Source organism: Larus michahellis, chromosome 5 (assembly GCF_964199755.1).
Source record: "Larus michahellis chromosome 5, bLarMic1.1, whole genome shotgun sequence".
NCBI lineage: Eukaryota > Metazoa > Chordata > Aves > Charadriiformes > Laridae > Larus > Larus michahellis.
In genome coordinates this window covers 60,350,983-60,375,102 of record NC_133900.1, presented here as the reverse complement: position 1 = coordinate 60,375,102, position 24,120 = coordinate 60,350,983, and the positions used below count along the sequence as shown (strand labels likewise).

Here is a 24,120-nt window from a genome sequence, read left to right as displayed (position 1 = left end):
AGCTCCACAAGCCAACTCAAGACAGGTTCTTGGCGAAGTTTTAGCATCCTTTTATCCTGAACTGCCTATACCTGCCTGCACGAAAGCCTCTCTATCCCTGTACTGCAATGCTGATTCTTTTTGCATTTGAGAAGCTAAAGTTTTATTTCTCTTCCCCCCCCCCCCCCCATCCCTAGTCCCAACCCCTAAAGAAGAAACCCCCAGGGCTTCCCATGCCTGTTTTACAGGTCAATTGGCCAAGCACACACTGAGGGCACTGGCATTATTGTACACTATATTCACATGCTGCACAAGGCATTGTTGTCATACCCATCTATCCTGATGCTTTTTTCCCCATTTGATATGAAAAAACTAACTCACTTCATGAACGAAGCAAGTTAAAGGGACAAAAACACAAACCAGCACCCGTTTCAGGAGTTTCTGACAATTAGATATAAATGCTTTGTCTTGCTGTAGAACTATGGTATACTTATGATCTATATTAATAGCATTGGAAGGAGAGAAAAATACAATTTATCCAAAGTTAATAGGAGAAGTGAAGGATGGTATGTGGTTCTCCTTCCAGCTTGCTGTCCACGTTAATTTAAGCAGACATCCAACTTGGCCTCTGGGCACATCTCTGAGATAAACACGCAGTTTGTAAAGCACCTCAGCAGTATCTGGAGTTGAGTGGCATTAAAACTATGGGAATATGCCCCAGACATTAGTAATTACAATCACAAATGCTTAAGGGATGAGGTTAAGACCCATGGTCAAGGAAACGCTGACTGCAGGCAGGAAGGGCCTTCCCAAGACCTCTATACAAGGAGGAAATCAAGGACCAGCAGGCCTGCATAGCCTCTATTGCGGGACATTATATCCAGGTATATATATCTATGGATATATATGTCTCCCTACAGCAAACTCTGTCTACTAACAAGTAGGATGGCTCCCAAGCAAAACTAAAGGCCCGTTCCCACAGTACCTTAAGGCACACCCCACAACAGCCATCACTGGCACAAATTTCCCCCAGTTCAGTTTATTTTAGTTATGTTGAGTGATGCCGTGGGAGTCAAGCAGTGCTGCTGCCTGCAAGTGAGGAGGGCCGGAGCTGCCCCGCAGCCCCTCACCACACGACGACAGAAGGGCGGGAAGACGGTAACAGGGCAAGGGGGGCGGTGGAGCTCCCCCCGGCCTGTGTCCCCCACACAGCCGCAGGCGCCCCTAGGCCTCCTTCTCTCCCCTTCCTTGGGGATCAGGACGAATTCACCTCCCCTCACAGCTCCCACTCCCGCTCCACTCCGCTATAATAACGCCGTGGACCCTCCCCACAGAGTGTCCCCCCCGCCGCCGCTCCCGCGCATGCGCCGCCCCCGCGGATCCCTGGGGCGGGGGATCCTGCGCAAGCGCAGTCCGCCCCGGCGGCGCCCACCCCGAGGCCGGGCAGAGCCGCCGTGTGGCGCCTGCCGCGGCCCCCCCTCGCCCGGCCTGCCTCCTTCCTTCCTTCCCTCCCTCCCTCCCTCCCTCCCGCCTCCACCGCCTGCCGGGGCGGGGCCGGCTGCTGCTGCCACCGCCCCAGCGCAGCCCCCGCCGGGCCCGTCCGAGCTCGACGGCATTTCCGGGGGAGGGCAGCGGGGCGCGGGCTGGCGGGGAGCGGCGCGGCGGCGGGCGAGCAGAGTTGACTATATATGGTCAAAGGCAGGGGAGAGCGGCGGGACGCGCCGGCGCTTCCTGGTTCGCGCCGCGGGGCTGAGGCGGCGGCGGGAGAGGTAGAGGCCGAGACCGGTTGGGTCCGCCTGCGCTGCGCCGGGCTGCCCTTGCCGCCCTTGCCGGCCCTTCCTTCCCCCCCGCCGCAGTAACAAGTGGGCGAAGATGCCGTACGAGATCAGTAAGCCCGGGGAGCGGCGGGGAGGACGGGGCGGCGGGGGGACCGGGCGGGGGGGAGGCCGGGCGGCCCTCCGGGAGCCGGCGCGGAGCCGGCGGTTCCTCACAGCCCGCTGACAGCAACAAGTGACCGCGCCTCCGGCGGCGTCCGCTAACGGGGAGAAATAAAACGCCTTATTTCTTCATTATATTTTTTTTTCCTCCTTTCCCTCCCCCTTTTCTCCTTCCCCCCCCCCTAGAAAAAGTGTTCGCCAGCCTCCCGCAGGTTGAACGAGGCGTTTCCAAAATTATCGGAGGCGATCCGAAGGGCAACAATTTTCTCTATACCAACGGGAAATGCGTCGTCATCAGAAACATTGATGTAATGTACCCTGATTCATTTTGTTTCGTAGCGCAGAGCTTTCGCTAAGTTTCGTGTTGTTTCCCAGCCCCTCTTCCTGCAGTTCGCGCTCGGTGATTGCAATTGAGGTCGCAGATCTGCCATCAGCAGCAGGGGAATAAGCCGGGTGCATGACTCAGGCGTAAAACCATGGGCAGCCACTGTAAAAACCTGTAGAAAATCTCAGGGAAATGTGCAGTTGTGTCTCTCTCTCTCCTTGTGCAGGATTTCTAGACGAGAGACTGGTATATTCTGGTTGGCCCTGTTTATCTTCTTAAGTATCACTGCTATGAAGTTGTGTTGTGTTTGCCTAATAAATGAACTTCCCTATTTTCTGTATTGGGCCCTTAGCTTGTAAGAGAAGCATGCAAATACTTGCAGATACCTATCTTTAAATGCATTAGTCTGTACCTTCATTTTCATCCCCCCCTGCACTCTAGGAATCAAAACAGTTGTCAGTTGCTTGGCTCCGAGGCAAGCTGGCTGCGTGTTGAGTTCTCAGCCCTGGTCGTGGGGAACTTTACTCATCGATTAAATATTAGAATGCCCCAGTTAATGTTTTCAGTGATGCGGAGGTTTGAGTTGTTTTTCTTATGTGGTGATGACTAGAGGAACGTTAAGCGAGTTATTAAAATGATTCCTTTTCAAAGATGGCATCCCTTTGAGAAGTATGGAGGAAGCATTGCATGTCTAGGCTACTCTTTTGCTACTGGTTTTCAGAAAATACTTTTCGCCAAAGTAAATGCTTGTTCTCCAGAAAATCAAATTCTCCCCTAGATTTCCTTTCCTTTCTTAGTGCAGATTTGGCCTGCAGGGGGGCAGGTCATACCTCTGTGGAATTTTTAGGTCTCCAAAACAATGGATTTGCTTATGGATGCTTCTGTAAATCACCTTTGTAAACTGAATTTTTATGAGCTATTTTCCTGATTTATCTCATCACCTCCACTGTATTCAGACATTTCTTCATTGTCATACTGTAATACAGAAATGCTACTAATAATTTAATTCTCTGCAAATTTCTAGTTTGATATCAGTTTACATTCATCCATTTAAAAACAAATGAGTTTACGCTCTGGTTTCAATGTCTCAGTATAGTGTTGTTGTAATAGTATTTCATTCTTGGTATCAAGAAAAGTTCAATTTTCTGAAACCAGAAGCCCCAGTTAAACACTGTAATGGCACACAGCATGATGAGAGAAGAGAGAAAAGCCACTCTGCTTACATTACAGTTTTTGCCCAAGTTATGGATTGTGACCTCCTCCCTTGCACTGTCATTAGTGCTCAGCTGACCCTATTTTGAGGGTTAAATTGGAAGAAAACCATTTGCTTTTATCTTCCTGAATCAGCTCACTGAAGATTCGTCCAGTGCAAATGTTCAGTCCCAGCATGAGCCAGAATGTAGAGCGTGTGGCAAGGTCTGAGTACAGGCGAGGTGGGATTGTGGGAATTCAGATTTAGACTGTTTAAACTCTCAAGGGAAATTGAGAATGGAAGTCATAAATCCTTCAGTTTTATGGGATGTAATTCATGCCGATACGCAAACTTACCTAACTGGCAAGGAGAGTCTGCTACTGTTAATAATTGACAGGTGACACGCTGCAGACAACTACAGAATGTATTGTAGCAGTGACACAAAAACTGACCAAAGCCTGTGCTATGGCTTTTGTGTTTGAGAATGTTGGTGTTTGTTTATTACGCAGCATGAAACTGTGTCCACTCTTAGTTGAGCCATGCCTTCTCTGAAAAATATGGAAGCCTGTATGTTTGCAACAACCAAATGAAATACTGGGAGGTCTGTGTGTAATCCCTCCATGAATAGTTCTCCAGTGGGCTGGTTGTGCTCTGAATTAAAAAAAAAAAAAAAGGCACAGCAACAGGTCATCAAAATGCAGTGATCACCATTCTCTTATGTCTGAAGCTATCTAGTATTAGCTGATCAGTGGTGGTGAATATAGTGTTCAGGGTTAATGCTTGATCTTTGAGCATGAGATGGAGACTTCATTTAATAAGAAAGAGTCCTGGAACGGTGTTGGAAAAGTGCTGTGAGAAGGACTAGTGATATTTGTAAGGTTTCATACCTTATTAATGTTTTATTGTCTTCATGGGTCTAAGCCTACTTTGAAGCTTGGAACTTAAACTGCTCACTTTCATATGTGGCTCTGGTTTCAGTGTTTGAAATCAGCCACATAAGCTCACTCTTCTTGTTGAATCCAGTATTAGGTACTGCATTTGTCCCAGCTAACACTATAATCTTATCCTAAAATCTCTTTTTAGAAGTGTGGGTTTTTTTAGGTTTTGATAGGAAAGACGTACAAGTTAGAAAGCTGACTTTACAAGGAGAAATAATGTTTTCAAATATACAGCATTTAATTTGACAGCTCTGACTTATTACCTGGTTTTCTGAACCTATTTACCATATCTTAAATTTGGGAGTCTGTCTTCATTTAACCCCTTAAGTCAGTTTGTTACGTCCAGTCTCTCATCTTAGCTTCCTCTTGGAGATTCTTGCTGTAAAATAGCAACTGCTTATGTATGCCATTACTAACAAAGGTGGGGGGGGGTGTTTGAGCTCCCTGAACTTGTAGGTGATGCAGCTATAGCATGGGGAGAATGTTATCTTGTCGTGCTTTGATAAAATCCTGTTGCACACAAAATGGAGACTGACATGTGGATGCTGTAAATGCAGATGATTGTGACTTAAGTAGGGCTACAATGCATTAAAGCAGCATGTAAAAGCAGGAATGAAAAAGAGCTGCTTCTTGCATGAGTACGCTGTATTCTGTCTCCTGAGATGTAACAGTACTGCAACAGCTAGAAAGAACTCTTGCAAGCAGGAGACTGTCTGCTTTCTAACACAGAGCAGGTGTTTTAGTTTTTCCTGATTGGATGGCTGAGTCATGCCATAACATCAGGTGGTTTTCTGGTTTGGTTGAATAAATCTGTATTAATTATAGCAGCTGAAATGGACTTTTGACTTGATATTAATCAAGTTTCTGGAGCTGGAAGATAACCTGTGAGCTGGTAGGAAAAAAATTTCTAAGGAATAGTGTATTACTGTTGTAGCATATATGCACTATATTTGGAAGATGTGCAGAACGGCTTTTTTATACAGTTAATTTGAGAGCAGATTTTGCCATGATGTCATCCTTTTTTGATTTGTGTGGCATCTCTGTAGTGTAACACTGCTGATCTGCTGAGACACTGAGTCAGTCCTGCTGTACAACCTGACGCATCGGAAAACATGTTTAAGACTAAAGAGATAGAGTTCTGATGGAGTGTCAGTGAATTTCTTTCAGAATGCTGGTACAACTCTTGATACTAGGGAAAACTTCTCCCATGCCAGTCTACTAGCTTTTTAACCAGTTTGCAATTGGCAAGAAACAGCAAGCCTTGCACACCTCATTGATTTTTGAGTGATCTTGAGTACATGATGATGATTAACAGCCATGCAATATGGTTAACAGTATGCTTAATTTTCACACTCAGCTATAGGAGAACTTTTGGATGTGTGCTGCAAAGCACAGCTTGTGTTTAGTATTCTGCATGGGTAACTGCCTTACCTGAGCCTGCCACATAAAAAGCAAGTTCAGTGCTTGGCCCGTTATTTTGGAGAGTGTTTTTCAATCTTTCAGTGGGTATTGGAGAGGAAAGGGTCACACCGGTCCTGGCTATTAGAGGAAATACTTAAATTGTGTCAGTTGTTACAAATTAGTGTGTTTTAGTTGCACTGGACAGCAGTGTTCTGCGATGTGTACTGCACTTCTCAGTTTTATACAATAGCTCAATTTAAGCTGGAAGGAAGGGTGTGAGAGAAGGAGTATAGGGAGAAATCCTGAATTTTATCTTTGAAGGTCTGATATTATTCTTTTGAAAACCAGGAAATACAACTTAGTAACTCTTTTTTTCCCTTTAAACTAGAATCCTGCAATTGCTGACATCTACACTGAGCATGCCCATCAGGTTGTAGTTGCCAAGTACGCTCCCAGTGGATTCTACATAGCATCTGGAGGTAAAGTATCACTACGCGTGCTGCATGAGATATGTGGACAGAGCTGTTAGTGTTTGATGCAAAACTTACTGGCAAAACAGAATAGTAATGCTTCACATTCATGTGCAGAATATACATAGTCAATGTGACGTGCTTCAGTGGAATTACGTATGCATGCCTGAGGGAGGAATGGTTTCTGTAGTTGTTACTCTAACCTCTTTTTAAAGCAGCGAGTTCAGTGACATGCTTGGTCTTTTTAAATTTTATTATTTAAATCAAAAAGAACCTGGAAATGAACTTTAAATACTTAGTGTGAAGTGTTAAAGAGAACAAATCTTACTGTAATGAATACTTGTGTACATGCAACAGAATGAAAAGTTATTTCTGAAATATAGGACTATTGTTTCTCTTTGTTAATAAACTTTGATACTTTGGGGGCAGGGGAGGGATTCTAGAAGAGCATATACTCCTTTCTCCTGACCAAGCTTGGCAAGGCTTGGCATGACTTTTCTTACGTTTGTAACCTGAATTAAAAAAGCTTTCCTTGGTAGGTTAGCAGGCAAAGAGGCTGATCCTCAGTTTCCGTGTAATTTGTGTGAGTCAATAGTCTGAGAATGGGTAATGCGAATTTCTACAGCATGAATTTGCTGGGTTGTTAGTGGAAACGTCTGCAGTTTTGATGACTTAAAAAGAACTAAACAAGCCCTTTTTAATAGAAGCTTTCTTCAAATAATTGATCGGGTTTTTTGTGAGGGAGGATTGGTATACAGTTGAAGAATATTGATAAATACAATACTATAACTTCCATTTCTTAAAAATATTTGCATTTAATCTGTGGAATTTTTTTTGTGTAAATCTGCTTGCCATTGTCAATTAGAAACGCTTCAGAAGCAAGTAATGTGCCCAAATACAGAAATACTTTAAGCAATATATCTGAAAATAAAACATTCTGAATATGAGCTCCTTAGAAAGGGACTTATGCAAAGGTCTTAGTAGAACGGGAATTTCTCTCTCAGCAATTTAAAGGGAACAATAATTTTTAAAATGTTCTATCCTTGGATTCCTGCATATCAGAAAGCTGGATTAGAATATCTATCTTTTGAATACTGGAGAACCTTTAAGAACACTGAAAGCATAGCCTTTTTTTTTTTTTTTTTTTCCTTCCCCCCCCCCCGCCTCCCTGTCTGAAGGGAACCAGAGCCAGGATTTTCTTGGCTCGTTCTTGTGTGTGGACCATATGTCAAATTGAATACCTTCTTAAAATCCAGTTTGCGTTCTTTATTCTACAGACTTGGTGCTCTAAGTTTGTGCTATACATAAACCTCAGAATAACCATCTATTTTGTTCTTGTAGCCTTGTAGATATTCAGTCCTCTGTGAAAGAACACTAATATATACATAGCCTGATCTGTGAAAAAGTTTTTAATTAACAATTAGCTTAAGGAAGCTTCTTGCTCCTAGGGGAGTATTCAGTTGACTTTTTTTCAGAAGTTGTCTGTCATAAATTAGTTTTGGCTGCAATATTTCCCCTTAAAAAGTATCTTCTGTATGTCGTTTATAAATAGTTTCATGATACTGCTGAGCATGGGGTCTGAAGATAGTAGCACGCTCTTTAAGCTGTTTCTAAGTATAACATGTAAGATTCCTTTCTCTATCTATAAATCTGCATTAGCTATGCAACCTGCATTAATACTTCATGTGCTTGATGAGCCAGACCTTCAGCAATATGCTTTGTGGCTTTTACGGTAGTTCCTCTTACTGCAGTCATAACAGATGGAGTAATGGGAGGTACCACAAAGTTAAAGCTATTTGTGTCCTATCTATTAATAGGTGGAGCAAATAATTAGATTTTTGAAGTCTGCATTAAAATTCCGCTTCAATAACAAATTCTCCCTGTAAAATGGAGGGTTCTTCATGTCTCCTTTTAGCAGAAGTAGAGAAGATGAGTCCATGACCAGGTCCCAAAGATACAGGGTTGCTGTACGTTCAAATTGCACTGTAAAGATGCACCAGTAAATGGTGAACAGAACTCAGAAACGTTCTGCTGAGGTGAAAGGTATATATGTTAGCACGTAGTTTATTCTAAAACAGCGAATTTTATGAAGGGTCCGATATACACAGAATTTGACGTGTGGATTTCATTAGAGATGTGTAAACCCGTCTCCATATAGAACAATTCTTCTGGTTACAATGCTGCACCACAGTAATTGCTCTGAATAGAAGCAAGCTCTAGGGCTGTGTAATACTGGGAAGAAACAGTGAACATGGAAGCCTTCGTTATATTAAGTCTTAAATTGTTATGACCTGTGCCACGTCTGCTGCTTGTAACATTACAATTTTTGAATATTCTGTTGTATTCCTTTGTAGTAATCCAGATAGTGCAGCTATCCACACACACTATTAAGTGTGTGCATGCATCTGTATAGAAACAGTACGCCGATGCGTGCGTGTGAATCGAGTTCTGTGGGCAGAAGTCTCTTTGTATGTTTACATATACCTGGTATTTGTATGCAAAACGGGTTTGCTTTGAAGGTACAAAGAAGCCGAGGTATGAGTTCTAGTGCATCAGCCACTGTTCACCAGATTGCTCTCTTATTGTAGGCGTAGGGTGGCTCACTTCACTATGAAGTGTGTGTAAGCTATCTTGTAGCTGCTGAGGTGGGGGGCAGATTTGGGGGGGGCGGATGGGGGTGTAACACAGGTACTTAACACATACTGGTTGCTAACAGTTCCTACCCTCTTACTCTGCAATTTTTCACGTGTCTGTTTGCAAAAGTTGTCTCTGTGTGTTATATTTATTACTACATGTCTTGAACCTTAATATCTAATTAAAAACGTAATTCAGTGAAACAAATGTAGTCTTCAGCACTCTTAAATCAAGTGATTTGTAGTAATTGTAATAGGGTAAGATAATAGGTCCCTACTACAAGTGTTCGGTGTAGCTGAAAATCTGTATCCTGGCAGATTGCTGAGTCATGTGACTGAGTCATACTGGAACAACAATAGTTATATTCTATTTTATTGTGGCAGATGTCTCTGGAAAGCTAAGAATCTGGGATACTACACAGAAGGAACACCTACTGAAGTATGAGTATCAGCCATTTGCAGGAAAAATAAAGGACCTTGCCTGGACTGAAGACAGCAAGAGAATTGCTGTGGTTGGAGAAGGAAGGGAAAAGTGAGTAGTTCTTTTGTGTGTGTATGTATACATACATGCATATACTGTAAATCTCTGTATTCTAACAAAGCAGGTTCTGTGCAGAAAGCTTTTAATTCTTCAGGGAAGAAAATCATGACTTGTTCCCTCTTTAGACTTCAAGTTTTGCTGTTCTGTAGCAGAATTCTTTGTGCAGTATTTGACAGCTGTAAACCTACTTGGAAGATACGGTTCTGTTAGAATTGCTCAGTTTAAAAATTGTGTAGGTCTTGTTTGTTTTTTAGATTCAGTGATAGCTGTTCAGTATACCTTTTAGTGGATTTTTTTTTTTGTGTCTAGTTTTGATAGAGTAGGAAGGGAGAACCACAAGACAATTCTCCCTCTTCTTTCACCCTTCCCAAATTGAAAGGAAGTGATTGACTAAGAGTAAAAAAAAAAAATAAGAAAAAATTGTATCTGAATTTTCTCCCTCAGCAACATGCCCATATTTTTAGGCCTTATTATGGTAATTAAAAGAAAATAACGACCAGTTGTCCTTATCTGACTAAATGAAGTGCCCGTTACAGTCAGGTTTGTGTCTTTTCCTTAATGTTTAAAGACTGATAGATCTTTAAGGCGTAGTCTAGACCAGGTATCCTTATGCCTAAAGGTATGAAAAACATAGTGTGGTCCTGATCCCCCGGACCATTTTTTAATCACCATCATGTACTGTGTCCTGATACTTGAGAGTCTTTGTTATCCGTCGCTCCCCCCAGCCGCCCCTGGGTAGATACTATGTAAATTGGTTCTCCTACTTCAAAAACATTGCCAGTTTCCTGTTAGGTGGGTGCGCTTTCAGTCTAGAATTTTGCTGAAGTGATTCTATAGAACCCCTTTTTAATAGCAATACTCTGGCAGTTTAATACCACTGTATTGATTATACCAATTTTTTTTTTTTAGGTGATTTAAAGTAAGAACTAACAAAAATGCTATTATAACTCTTCCTTAAACCTTTAAGTAATAATAGCTGTAAAAGTGATGGTACCCAGTCTAAGCTAAACAATCAGATAAATGATCCAATATCATTGTTATCCTAGCTTTCTGCACTCTTTGTAGTGACTGGGCAGACGGAATAATTTACTGCTTTCTTTTATAAACCGACAGAGTTACTGAAGATTATCTTTTGAATCTCTGAATTTTAGAAGCTTTATATGTAAAATTTGCTTGCCTGTCCCCTTCAGCAAATGTCTCTTATTGAAGATTAGATTGTCTCTCCAGCAAGATCTCAAATAGCCTTCAGGGAGCTATGATGCGCTTGCATGAGATTAACGAGATGACCTAATTTCTTTTCTTTGAGTGCACTCAAATCTGCGTTTGCAGATGCTCAAAGAGTTAATCTACATGTAACTTGTATGAATTGTAGTTATTGTGTGCTTTTCTAACTAGGTTCGGAGCAGTGTTCCTGTGGGATAGTGGTTCTTCTGTTGGCGAGATTACTGGGCACAACAAAGTCATCAATAGTGTGGACATTAAACAAACAAGGCCATATCGTCTGGCAACTGGCAGCGATGACAACTGTGCTGCTTTCTTTGAGGGACCGCCGTTCAAGTTCAAGTTTACAATAAGTGTGAGTTTAAGTTTTTAGATGTGGCTCTGTTTGTCTGTGCAGCAAGTTGACTAAAGGCTTTCCAACAAGTTTGCAGTTCTCACAACTAGCTGTTACAACAAAAGTTCTTTGCTCCCTATTTGAGGCATAGTTGGTGTCAAGCGGCTTTCTTAAACCCATGTATGAGGGTAACTGAAGGCTTGTCTTAGGCGAAGAAAACAGAAATAAATGGTTGGTTAGGAAGAAAACCTGAAGCCTTTTTCCAGTATTTTTTGGGGGGGGGCGGGGGGCTCTTCATTGTCTTCTAAGTAGGATTAGGGTGCTTCACCGTCCCTGTTGGTGCTTTCTGAGCTCTGCTTCCCATTGCAGACATGCATAGAATTTCTTAATGCTCTCCGAGGTGCTTGGTTCAAGAAATGTGGTGGTGTGAATGGAATTTTTCAATCTGCTTAAGAGTGCTCAAATCTGAAATCCCAGGGCAGCTTAGAAAGGGTGAATGTAGATGTTTGAAGGCATAACTGATTTCTACAACAAGGAATGGGCGTGTAACTTCTGTGGTCAGTTTTCTGTTTCTACATTCCTTTTCACTTTTCGTTTCTTATTCTACTAGTTAAAATCTCATGTAAATGAAACAAAGCCTGGAACTACCACATTTGAGACATTGTTACTTGAGGCCAAAGAAAACAAAAAAGACAAAAGCTTCTGCAGCTGTGTCTGATGGCAAAAGACATGTCTGTTACCTCAAAAAAATTATTGCAGAGATACTGGATGTTACTGCAGTAGTACACCCAAAATGTTTGGTTCTTATTTTATTTTTAAAAACACAGTAGTAGTCCTTTTTATTTTCTTAAGTATGTGCCTTGAGTAGTCTTTGTACGCTGACTTTAGTAAGGACTCCATTTCAGTTCTAGAAAAGGAATTGTTTTGAGCTCTGCAATCCAATGAAATGATGTAGTTGCCTAATATATTTCTGAACTTAAGTTGATACTTGCATTTTGCTAAGCTGCTTCTTTTGGAACTCTGAAGTCTGAATTGCTAACCAGTGCTGCTTAGACTTGTCTAAGATGCAGTCTTCCTTTTGAAGTGATATTTGAGTTGATATATGGGGTTGTGGTACAGGCTGTTAATGGTTTAGATTAGAGCTTTGAGGTGTCATCAGGAAAAAAAATCCAATAGTTAAAGAAACTAGGTTAGAACCCGCCTTTCATAATACTAAAAATAGTCTCCCAAATCTCTTTGCATGGGAGCTATGGCCTCATTGTGGTGCTTCTCTATTTAACGCGTGTTTTCTAGTTAGCATGGTCTGAATAGTCTCCTACTTGTAAATAGTCTATTTGGGGACCATACATCAGTCTTCCCTGGTTACTTCCCAGAGCTACCACTAATGCAGTCTCACAGAAATGGAATAAAAATAATAGGAGTAATGGAGTAAAATAATAATTTATTCTTCATGGCTGTCTTTTTTACAATAAGAGTACTTTATCCGTCTTCTGTGTATAAAACTTACTGGCACAATGAAGCAAGAGTCAAAATCTGGAGAATGTTGCAGAAGAGTTTAGTGCCCAGAGGGGAAGAATCCCATGTTTGTATCTAGGCTGCAGCTGAGGTTTTTTAACTACCTATCCCTGAAACTGGGTACTCATTCACTTGGTATTGTGCTAAGTTGTTTGAACTACATCAGTATCGATGTCACAGTTTGTGCCCTGGACTGTTCTTGATCCTCATGATCCTCTTTAGATAGAGGCTAGACTTGCTCCGTAGCAATTCTCTACAGCAGGCATCTCCTACACAGCTAACTTACGGCTCGCATCTGAGAGAACTTGTTTGTTACTGGATTATCTTCTTGTGCTGACTCTTACTTTTTTTCCTACAGGACCATACACGGTTTGTGAACTGTGTGAGGTTTTCTCCTGATGGGAACAGATTTGCTACAGCTAGTGCAGATGGCCAGGTAAAAAACAAGGAACTCTTGTAGTGATTATAGCACGAGATTTTTCTTGTGCGTTTTGGGAATAGGATTAGTATCGTAAAATCCATGTTGCTTCCTTTTTTCATGCCAAGAAATGATTGGCTTAAACTTTTAAGTATCCTCCTATAAAGCTGTAACAACTGATGTCAGCCGGACTATTGTCACTCAACGTTTTTCCCCATTCCATCTCCCTAGCATATTACTTCTCTCATAGGTTATTTTTGTAGGAACATACTAGACTTCTGGAATACTTATGTCCTTGTTATGATCCTGAGAAGTCTGGCTGAAATAGTAAACTCACAGGTAGCAACCCAGCTCCCTGTTATCTACTGATAAGGGCGGGTTTCACAATGATGCTGTTACCATAGGTAGCTCCTCCTTCTAAGAAGGCAGATTCCCATGACTGTAGTGCTAAGCAGCTGCCATCCCAGCAGGAGTCAAAAGTGTAACGTCTTCCAGAATTTCAAATGTCAGGATCCAATGTACAGAGTGGCTTACTGTGATTATTTACAATTGTCAGTTGTTTAGTCTTAAATGCAGGAATACTTGTGCTGCTTCTTCAAAAATCTAGTGGTTTATAAGCCTGCAAGCATGCCACCTAACAAAAAAATGATCTGTGCAGTGCAAGGGTTTCAGAAAAAAAAAGAGTTGTTTTTTTGTTTCAGCTACTACTTTTCCCTTTAAGTTATGTGTCTCTCTGATCTCTTAAGATTTTTGTCTATGATGGCAAGACTGGAGAGAAAGTGTGTGCTCTTGGTGGAGGCAAAGCTCACGATGGAGGTATTTATGCTGTAAGTATCACTTCATTTGTGCAAATGGTCCGTAGTATTTCATTACCGAGTTCATGAACTGTGAAGTCTTGCAATAATAAATGCATTTACTATCTTGTGGTGACATTTGTTTTTACAGATTAGTTGGAGCCCTGACAGTAGTCAGTTGCTTTCTGCTTCTGGAGATAAAACTGCTAAAATCTGGGATGTTGGTGCTAATTCTATTGTCAATACTTTTAACATGGGATCAAATGTGTTGGATCAGCAGCTGGGTTGCTTGTGGCAGAAAGACCATTTACTGACTATCTCCCTGTCTGGCTATATCAATTATTTGGACAAGAACAATCCAAATAAGCCTTTACGTGTCATAAAGGTAGGTTAAACTTCTGTTGTTGCTCTAGTTTATGCAATAAATAACTCAGTGATTGAAGCTGTCTAGATGGAATAGTAACTATTGAAAAATAGGGTTCAATTAGCATTACCAGATATTGCAAGTCACATGAATCAAGAAGTTAAAACGTTACATGTGTGATACTGTGCTCTGTGCAAATACGCAGACTGATTTTGATTTCAGTTAAGGTCATCAACTTATCTTTCATAGCAGCTTGTTAGCATTCTTGAGATGAGAAAAGAAATACAGCATAGATAGAAAACTGCCAGTGATGTCTCCTTCTACCGGAGCCTAATGTATTGTGAACAAGGTGACTAGGGTTACTGTGCAATTGAGCTTTAATTTTAGGAATTAAAGAGTTCGCTGACACAGCACTCTCACGGGAACTTACATTTTTACATGAACTAGAAACGGGCGTCCCAGATTCTTGCTATTGCTACTGTAATTCTGGCAGTCAGTGTGGGTACATGACCATATTTAGTCCTCTTCCCTGAATCATAAAGTGCCCAAAATGCAAACTTTGTTGATGAAAAGGCCATGAAAGTGTTTTGGCCCAGCAGGCTAATAAGGATATTCACGGTGCCTTTTCCCTCTCTTCAGGGAGCAGTACGAGGAAATAGCAATGCTGCAACAGTTAAATGACTGCACCATTAATTAGTGATTTGTATTCTGTGTGACTTTTAATGCTTGTGAATAAAGTGATGTTATTTTCTGAATAACCTATAATTATTCTCAAAGAAGTTTGATTTATGTATGTGTTAAGATGAAAAATTGCCCATCAATAATTATTATTTGTCTCCCATTCACAGGGTCATAGTAAATCAATTCAGTGTCTTACAGTGCATAAAAACGGTGGAAAGTCCTATATTTACTCTGGAAGTAATGATGGTCATATTAATATCCTTTGAATGATAGAGGTATTTGTTTTAGCCTTATAGTCTGAGAGAGATCATTAGGAGGAAGGAAAAAAAAAAAGCTTTGCCACATCCAAACACGCAAAAACTTATGTTTATTGGACACAAGTGAATATTTTATGTGTGAAGAAGTTTATTTTGCTTTCCCTTAACTTGCCTTTTATACTGATAAACCAATTCTTATTTTTCAGTTGTCTCTTCTTTGCGGTAGATAGATTGTTAGCCTCTTGTAGCTTTTCACATATTGTGTCATATATGCAGAATATGTGTTGCTGTACATGCACATTGCTGTACATGCACTAGGTAGATAGTTTTTAGTGGGTGCTGAAAGTCATGTATCTTGTTTTTCACATGTTCAGGACAAGAAAGATAAACTCCTGTTGGCTTGTCTCTGACCTATTAACATGCATTTATCTTTACAGTTGTGTTTTTAAAGTGTGTTTTTGAAGTTCTGTGACACATTGTGTTCTTTATTTGGTATCCCAAATGTCATCAGACTTTCTCACTACTGAAGAGAACTTGTACTTCTCTTGAGACTCTATTTCAGTCCTGTTGGTTTCTGGAGCAAAACACTGGGAATGCAGCCTGGTTCCGGAAAGGCATGTTAAAGGGTGAGGTTGGGATGTGTTCAGCTAGAAGACCGTTGGCTTTTCTTCGGTGTGCTGAAGCTTATAAATCAGTCCTTCATCCTGCTTGCTGTGATGCATTAAAATCATATTGTCATAAACAGTTATAAATATAGGATTTGTTTCTTTACAAACCTGTAGTATGGTGTTAATAATTCAAACTGATGTTAACATATAACATCAGGGAAAGCCAACGTTGCATGACTTCTACTTAGAGTTCTTTAAAAACTATTTCCTATTCTCAGACCTAATGCTAATTGTTCTAGTGTTTGCTACTGTTTGTGGTAGGTCATTTAGCTCATTACAGAACATCAGAGGTTCATTTAATAAATATTTGGAGGATGTGAGGTTGTTTGAACCCTGGTGCACGTTGTCCAGGGAGCTTGTAGAGTCTCCATCCCTGGAGATACTCAAAACGCCACAGAATGGGCAGCCTGTTGTAGCTGACACTGATTTGAGCAGCAGGTTGGACTAAACAGTCTCAAGAGATCCCTTTTAACCTTAGCTATTCTGTCAGTTATTTAACTTTTTATGATGCTGTATCTGACTGCACCAGTGTCTTCAAATGTTCCTTAATTCTGTTATGCACATTACTGGGATTCTGAAACTGGAGAGAACGATGGCTTTTCTGGGAAAGGCCATACAAACCAGGTTTCTAGAATGGCAGTAGATGAAATGGATCAGCTGGTCACCTGCAGTATGGATGACACTGTGCGCTATACCAACCTTAGCAAGAGGGACTACAGGTCAGTTAAAACGTTGCTTTTTATTGTAGTATTACAGCCCTAATTATTTTGCAGCAAGAGTTTTGTTGACTTATATGGTAAAGAATTTTATGCTGCAATTTATTCAGGTTTTAAGTTACCATGGAAACTGTAGAAATGATTGCTGTACCAACCTTGCATTTTTCTGTGACAAAAAGAAATGCATCGCAGACTTCTCAATTGGTCTTGTCCCTTCCACAGGTTAGATAGAATCATAGAATGTGTTGGGTTGGAAGGGACCTTTAAAGGTCATCTAGTCTAGATAGACATCTGCCTTGTATTGGGTGGCTTAGTTAGGGTACTATGGGAAGGGTGTCTGTTTTATGATTCTTAAATATCCAGGAATATTGATGATAAATATGGTTAGGAGGAGTAGGACACAGCTATTTCTTCATGGAAACCACAATTGACGCAAAAAACTTTAAGGACTCTATTAAGATCACCTAGTTAGTTTAAAAAAATTAGACTATAGTGTACTAACACTGACTTTCACTTCGAAGGTGTACTACCTAATCAAGATGCAAATGTTTTAAACATTAACAGAAGGAAACTTTGCAGATTATTTAAAAAAAAAAAAAAATGAACTATGTGCATTCTTGATCATCAGTGGGGGATTATTTGAATAAGCATGGAATAATTTTCTTTCTGCTTTGTCCTTCCTCCTTCTCCACGTTGGCACGCCTTTCTCCAGTGGCCAGGATGCTGTGAAAATGGACGTTCAACCAAAATGTTTAGCTGTGGGTCCTGGTGGTTATACTGTAGTTCTATGCATTGGACAAGTAAGTATTAACTTTTGTATTATTGACACAATTGTTCTGTTAATAATGCTGTGTATGGTAACATGGTGGTTTCTGACAAATCTATTTAGTGCAGGATCACCTTGCACATCTGCAGAATTTCCTAATAAGAGCTACGCAGAACATAATTAAGCTGGATACTGATAGATTTCTCTCTTTGCATTCTGTACCAATTTGACAGTCTTATGTATAGATTTACATTTCACATGGTCCCTCATGTGGCTGCATCTGAACTTGTTATCAATACAACTTTGTGCTGGAAGGCTACACCGGTCTTGAGTCATGCTCTTGCCTGATCTGTTCAGTAACATGATTTTGGGGAAAGGATGCCTTGCTCCTGCATTTTTCTAGTTTTTTTTTTGCAACTAGTCAGTTAACTAATGGTGTTGTGCAGCATAGGTAGCTCTAGCTTGCTTGCCAGTAATAGTCAGATCACACAAAACCAAAGAGATTGTAGCAGGTCTACCTTGTATCAAAGCATGCTTAACTTCTAATGACTTATGCCTTCTGTATGGATGCTGGTTTTATGCTTGGGATTTTCAATACTGTTGTCCAAAGCTGTTTTCCATGTGAGTTATAATTCCAATTGTCCATAGTAATAGAACGGGATTGGAAATACCCCTTATAATTTAACATAGCAGTATTAATTTGCTACTAATTTGGTCCTGCCTCCCCTTAACAGTGAACAGCATTGCTAAAAATACTCCTTTGCCCATGTTTCTTTAATGCTTAAACCAAATGAGGCAAAGCTGAAGGCAGTAGAGCATGCCCTGCACTGCCTAATTTAGAGCACATAAGTACTCGTCACTGCATGTCAGCATTTCTTTCATTTTTTTTTTTTTAAAGAATGTAACTATTCATTTAAGATCAGAATATAGTAAACTTCTGAGCAATCAGAGTGGATTTGTATTTATGACTAAGCAATGTGGCTTAGTCATAGTTTTGCATCAGGCACTTTTGAACAAGGGTCTTAGTTTCTGGTTTTGTATTTACAGATTGTCTTGATGAAAGATAAGAAAAAATGTTTTGCAATTGATGACCTTGGCTATGAGCCAGAAGCTGTAGCCATCCACCCTGGAGGAGGTACAGCAGCAGTGGGAGGAGCGGTAAGGTTGCACTTCCTGAAACTGTACTACTTTGAACACTGGAACTGGTAACGGAAGCATTTAATAATAGTAGGTGTGTTGTGTTGAGAAGTAGTAGGCAGCAGTTTGTAACAACAACAGTGTTGTAACAAGTGAACTATGCGTAATTGGTAATCCTGGGCATTCATTCTCCAGGTTCTCCCACCATTGTAACCTAATGTCTGTTTCATTTTTTTTTATCTTGTATTTGCTGTTTCTAAATATTCAGATTGGTTTTACCCAGTGTATGCTTAAAGTAGGCAAATTCTAGAAATCAGATCTATATTCTAGACTTATTGGATTACAGACAGCATAACTGATAGGTTCTTTAAACTATATTTCTTAATGTAAGCACTACAAGATAGAATTGATGCAGAAAGTTCCAGAAACTCAGTAAGCCTTCCTCTTTCTATTGTAAAGTGATATTTTTTTTTTTTTGTACCTTCTCCCCTTCTTCACTGCTAATTTGCAGGATGGGAATGTCCGTTTGTATTCAATCCAAGGAACCTCTTTGAAAAATGATGATAAGTCTTTGGAAGCTAAAGGTCCTGTTACTGACCTGGCATATTCTCACGATGGTGCCTTTCTTGCAGTCTGTGATGCAAACAAAGTTGTCACTGTCTTTAGTGTCGCTGATGGCTATGCGGTAAGAATTGTTGTTTCAAGAGTTTTGTTTGTTTAAAAACAAACTAACTGGCATCTCATGTCTAAATAATGGTGGAATATAATGTAGCTGGCGAGACTTAAATATACATCAGTGATCTAACAATCGGTGTTTCTGTGACTGTCTGTTTACCTGGTATTTTGAGTTAGTGGTGTTTTTCACAGCAGTCTATGTGAAGCCTCCGGATCATAAGAATAGGTGAGGAAATGTAGAGCGCAGGCTGGCAAACCCATCTAATAAGAAACATAGTTAAATGGGGGAGGGGTTGCATTTCCACGGGCTAGCAGTAGTTAAATACAAAAGATTACTAAGTGTGCAGGTTCCTTATTCAGGCTGTCTGAATCACTAGCATGTTGGGTTTTTTTAAAAGGAAAAAAAAAAGTCAACAAAACATACGCATGCCTGTTACAGAACTTGTGTGCATCTTGTAAATGCACAAGAGTGCAGGCTCAATTTGATAAGAATCATGCAGTACGATAGAACTTAATGAAGTAAATAAGGCAGACCTGGCAATAAAATTCTGCTGGCTGTGGCATAACAGTTCCATGGTAAGAACTAAGCAATGAAAGGGATACATTAGGACAGGGCATCTTGCTTTATCCTTCCATCTCTAGTGTCTTTTAACCAAGAACCAGAAAAGGAGCGATTTTTCTGCTTTTCAGCTGAGCAGTCAATATGTGTATCAGCCTGCAAAGTTATTAAGCTTTGACTGAAACCACACTGAAGTAAAAAATGCAGGATGGCATTCCACAAAAACATTCCATTTTCTCAGTAAAAATTGAAAGAATTTTGCTTTTATGATCACGTGTGAGGTTATTTTAAAAACCTCTAAGCAAGAAGTGACTTGTTGCGTAAGCACTTTACAGGTCCAGCTTTCACAGAAAAAGTCTTAGCGTTTTTTACAAAAGGGTTGGATTTTATTGGCTTGGTAAGTGTTTAAATAAATAGCATAAAATGAAGCCACCACTTGGTTTAGGGCATCCATCTTCACCCGAGATGTACACTGGAGTCTTGCAGTAACTTATTGTGATGTTACACGTTAAAAGCCAGCGATTTCCCAAAGTGTCTTAAACTAATGAAATAACACTGTATCTCTAACTTTCAAATAGGAACATAATGTCTTTTATGGACACCATGCAAAAATTGTTTGTATTGCCTGGTCACCAGACAATGAACACTTTGCTTCTGGAGGCATGGACATGATGGTATATGTTTGGACTGTAAGTGATCCAGAGACCAGGGTCAAGATACCAGGTATGTTTCCTTCAAAATCTTACTTTTGAAAGTTGCTAGTAGTTCTTGAAATTCAACACAATACCTGTTTTCTAGAACTAATGTTAAGCAGGCTTTGAATGTTCCCAGCCTCTATGTTAATCTCTATCTAGCTAGAATAGCCAGAACTCTTCTGTTCTGTTATTTTTTGTAGTCGCTTTTAAAATGTGCTACTGGTATTTAATGCAGTTGAAAATCACATTTGGAATATGTGATAAAGTTATTTTGTCAGCCTAGCCTTCCTAATTCTTTTCTGTTATTTCGCACTGCCACACAGATGCTCACAGACTACATCACGTAAGCGGCTTGGCGTGGTTGGATGAACATACTCTGGTAACAACATCCCATGATGCTTCTGTCAAAGAGTGGTCTATCTCCTACAATTGAAATAAGCCCTCTCTTTGGAAGGACCTAATCAGGGACTAGAACTACTGCAGTGGAACATAGCATTTCTCTTAAAGAATCTGTATTGGCCTCTGGGTCTGCTATCATATCCTCATACCTTTACAGGGTGTTCATATCTGTAATTAAATGTACTTTGAAAGCTTTAGCCAGTAACAGTTTGCACATGAAAAGCACTTAAATTATGTCTGGAGCTTAACCTTTGTGCTGAACATTCCAGAGGCAACAGCTGAGCAAGTTGGTGTGAAAGATTCAGGTGTGAAAGATTCAGACTCAATCAGTTGTTCTTTTCTAACCAAGAAACATGAGACTGTACAGCATGAGAGTAATACTTCTCATTTTTTCTAATTACAGAACATTTCTGTACTAACGGTCATAGTAAGAGTATTTAGTTGTGATCTGAAACCAATCAAGCTGTGTGCAGCTACTGTATATTGCTTTGCTTCTCTGTACTGCACCAAACTGTTGCCTCAGATTTTCTCCTCCAGATAACAAAATGGGGTACATACATAATAAACTTTTTATGTATTTCATGTCAAAGCTTTGTGGTTTATTTTCAGGTGGAAGTGTGGGGTTTTGATGTACTTACTGTTGTGGGTATAATGTTTACAGATAATTGTTGTGGCAACTTCTTGCTTCAGAAACCCATTTGTTACTTTCATGAATTAAGAATGTCTGGTCATTTCAATGTCAGAAAAAAATTCTGTTTCAAAGATTAAAGATATTTTCTGTTTGGAGGAGGAGAAGCATGTTATTGTTTTAACAAAATGCAGTACTTCTGCCACCTTTTCAAAAATACAGGAATTAAACAAAGTGAAGCGTTGTTATGACTTGAAGTGGTTTTTGAGAAGATAGTGTTTGCTGAGTTTTATGCCTTTGCATGTGCAGAACGGTTGCATGGAAGCTGTTATCTAATGCGAACAGATCATGATTTTGTGTTTAGTTCCCTTCTCGCACTCTGCAACACACTTAAGTGATTTGAAGCTAGCAGCCCAACAAGGGTGGACGAGGACACTCTGATGCAAAGTAGTAGGAAGATTTGTTACCATCTCTAGTGGCCAAAAGAAGTTGTTGCTGTCCAGAACTTTGGAACCCTTTTTTTAAAAAAAACTTTCTCTGCTGAAAGAGAAACCACCACCACCACCCCTCCAGTGCTTTTTGGTTTTTATTAAGCTTTCCTTTCTGTGTGGACTTGTGTGTTGTTTTTTGTTTTGCTTTGTTTTTTAACCAATCATATTTCTAATGACACTACAGCAAATAAAACGCTTCTGCTGCTTCTCATACTGTGGACCATTGCTCAATTGCTGAAAAAAAAATTGCCTGTTCAAAAGAGGCTTGGTGAAACATCCACTTAGAAAGAAAAATGTTGATTTCTTTTTAGCAGTGGTGATCAGATATCTTCTGTCATACAAACCAACATATATATTACAACAGTTGACATAAATTTTATCTAAGAAGCAGAATATTTTGCATCATGGGGTTTTTGTGCTTACTACATCTCTCTATTTTGCATGACTGTTTACTAACAATGCAAGGATAAGAGAAGTTTTGGAAAAGGGCATGTTTGAAAGTACGCATAAGGTCCAAATGAACAAGATTTCTCAGTGTCTAGCCCCTAAAACTTGTTCTGCTATTGTTGTGACTGTTTCTCTGCAATTCATCCATTGTTTACCGAGTCTGATCTGGAAGAGTTGCTGTTGAATCTGCTCAGTGGGTTCCTGCTGTAGTTGAATCCCTGTCATTTAAGTAATGGTAAAAAGGCCGGGGGCAGGGGTGGTGATGCAGATGTCTGTGGGCAAAGAACAATTCACTGGCAAATCCTGCTTTTTTGTAAGAGATGGGCTTGCTAGTGCAGTGTGGGGTTTTTTGAGGGAAAGGGTGTCATTTCCTGAAGCTGCCTACCGCTATAAGTTGATTCTTTCCTGCACATCAGAGCTCGTGCACCATACCTGAAAGGGGATGTGTAGGATGAGATATCTTTTGATCCCGGGGAGACCTTGTAATACTGCTCATGCGGGATGCCTGTTAGCTAGCAACCCTGTATTAAGACTTGTTTGGATGCCTGCCTGTGGAGGTGGTTGCTCGTGCTTCAGCTTCCATTGGATTTGTTTATTGGCATATGGCCTGAGCTTTGAATTCCTTAAGGACTAATATGGTCTTTGTAGTTGGGTAGCAAATCCTGACTGCAGAACTGAAAAGATGTTCTTCTGTTGGACCAAACATTCTAGCACAGGCTGATTGTGGGTCCAGCATAGGCAGATCACAAAGGGAGTCAAAGGAGCCCGGTTGTACTGTTCTGAGGCAGGCCCCTATATTACTTGTATTTGCCCCAGACTGAAAAAGTCTTGTGCTAAACTGGGAAGTCGAGAAATAGTGTTGGGGTGGGAGCCCCTAGCTACAGCATGACTCTCGCTTTCTAACCTCAGTTGCACCCCAAAGCTTGGGTTTCTTTCACCGAGCCTTCCTTCACTGAGCATAACTTAAAATGCAAGGCCTATCATGTTTTAGGTTTTTTTTTTTTTTCTAAAGTGGGAGCAAATACTGAACTCTTACTTGGCTAATAAAGCAAAAGACCTTTTCCAAAGAGAATGCAGACCTTTCTGGAGACAGCTACAGAGAAGTAGAGCGTTGCTGAATTTAAGCTTTCTCCTCATCAACCCGCTTTGGCAAAACAATAAGGAGTAGTCATTTGCTGTCAGGGTGACTGTAAAATGTATGTGTAGGAATGGAAGCCGTTCTCTCTGTTGGACAAATGGTGATTGTTTCAGCCATCATTTTTCTTTCCCATTCTCTGTGAGCCCTCCTCTGCCTGTGACGAGAGAGAGCGTGGAGATGGCAGCTGGCGGCAGGCTGTTCTTGTGGCAAGCTATGGAGCCCTTGGCCTGCGCTGGAACAGAGAAGCGGCAGGAATAGACCGAGTGGACTGTCATGAGGTCCTGACTCCCGTGGTTCCCAAATTGTGTTCTTCAGCAGTACTGTACAGATTGTAGTGACCTCAAAAGGAAATACATGAGATACGTGACATGAATATAAAATCAGGCTGTAAGTGGGAATGCAAATTTAAAAAAAAAAACAACCAAAAAAACAAAAACACCAAGGAAAAAACCCCTTAGGTGTTGCTATATTAAGAGTTGTGTGAGTATTTTAATGCTAGTTCAAGAAGCCATCCCCAAACATGGCTCTTCAAGCCCCATTACTCTTAAAGGTTTCTGTTTCAAGCACGAACATACTTTTGAGCGCTTAGCTGGCAGTTACTGGAAAGCGGGTTTCACTTCGCCGTTACTGGCAGCTCGCCTGCTTTACAGTGAAAATGCAGCTTAATTAGGCCAGGGATAGATTTGGAGAACTAACGTGACCTGTAATTCCGCACAAGGCTGTATTGCAGGGGTTCTTCTCCCCTCCCCCTTTAACAGCGTGATTTAATCCGGGTTGCCTGTTCCATTTCTGCCACGCTTG

The 24,120-nt window shown here is 40.6% G+C and overlaps 1 protein-coding gene across 1 annotated transcript; it reads left to right on the top strand.

The window, feature by feature from the left end:
• Positions 1–1,409: 1,409 nt before the first annotated feature.
• WDR1 (WD repeat domain 1) lies at positions 1,410–21,945 on the top strand. The gene is made up of 15 exons (XM_074587597.1): positions 1,410–1,867; positions 2,103–2,224; positions 6,161–6,251; positions 9,260–9,407; positions 10,812–10,992; positions 12,845–12,922; positions 13,651–13,731; positions 13,850–14,083; positions 14,911–14,998; positions 16,231–16,387; positions 17,097–17,184; positions 18,198–18,308; positions 18,799–18,972; positions 20,100–20,244; positions 20,540–21,945. Exons 1-15 carry the CDS (start codon positions 1,852–1,854, stop codon positions 20,647–20,649), a joined length of 1,824 nt encoding a protein of 607 aa, XP_074443698.1. The 5' UTR covers positions 1,410–1,851; the 3' UTR covers positions 20,650–21,945.
• Positions 21,946–24,120: the final 2,175 nt, after the last annotated feature.

What these genes read in the sequence shown, in the direction of transcription:
- WDR1 (XM_074587597.1), top strand. An exon ending in CAGCAGCAGTGGGAGGAGCG is followed by an intron (nt 18,309 to 18,798) that starts GTAAGGTTGCAC and finishes GCTAATTTGCAG; the next exon opens with GATGGGAATGTCCGTTTGTA. An exon ending in GTGTCGCTGATGGCTATGCG is followed by an intron (nt 18,973 to 20,099) that starts GTAAGAATTGTT and finishes ACTTTCAAATAG; the next exon opens with GAACATAATGTCTTTTATGG.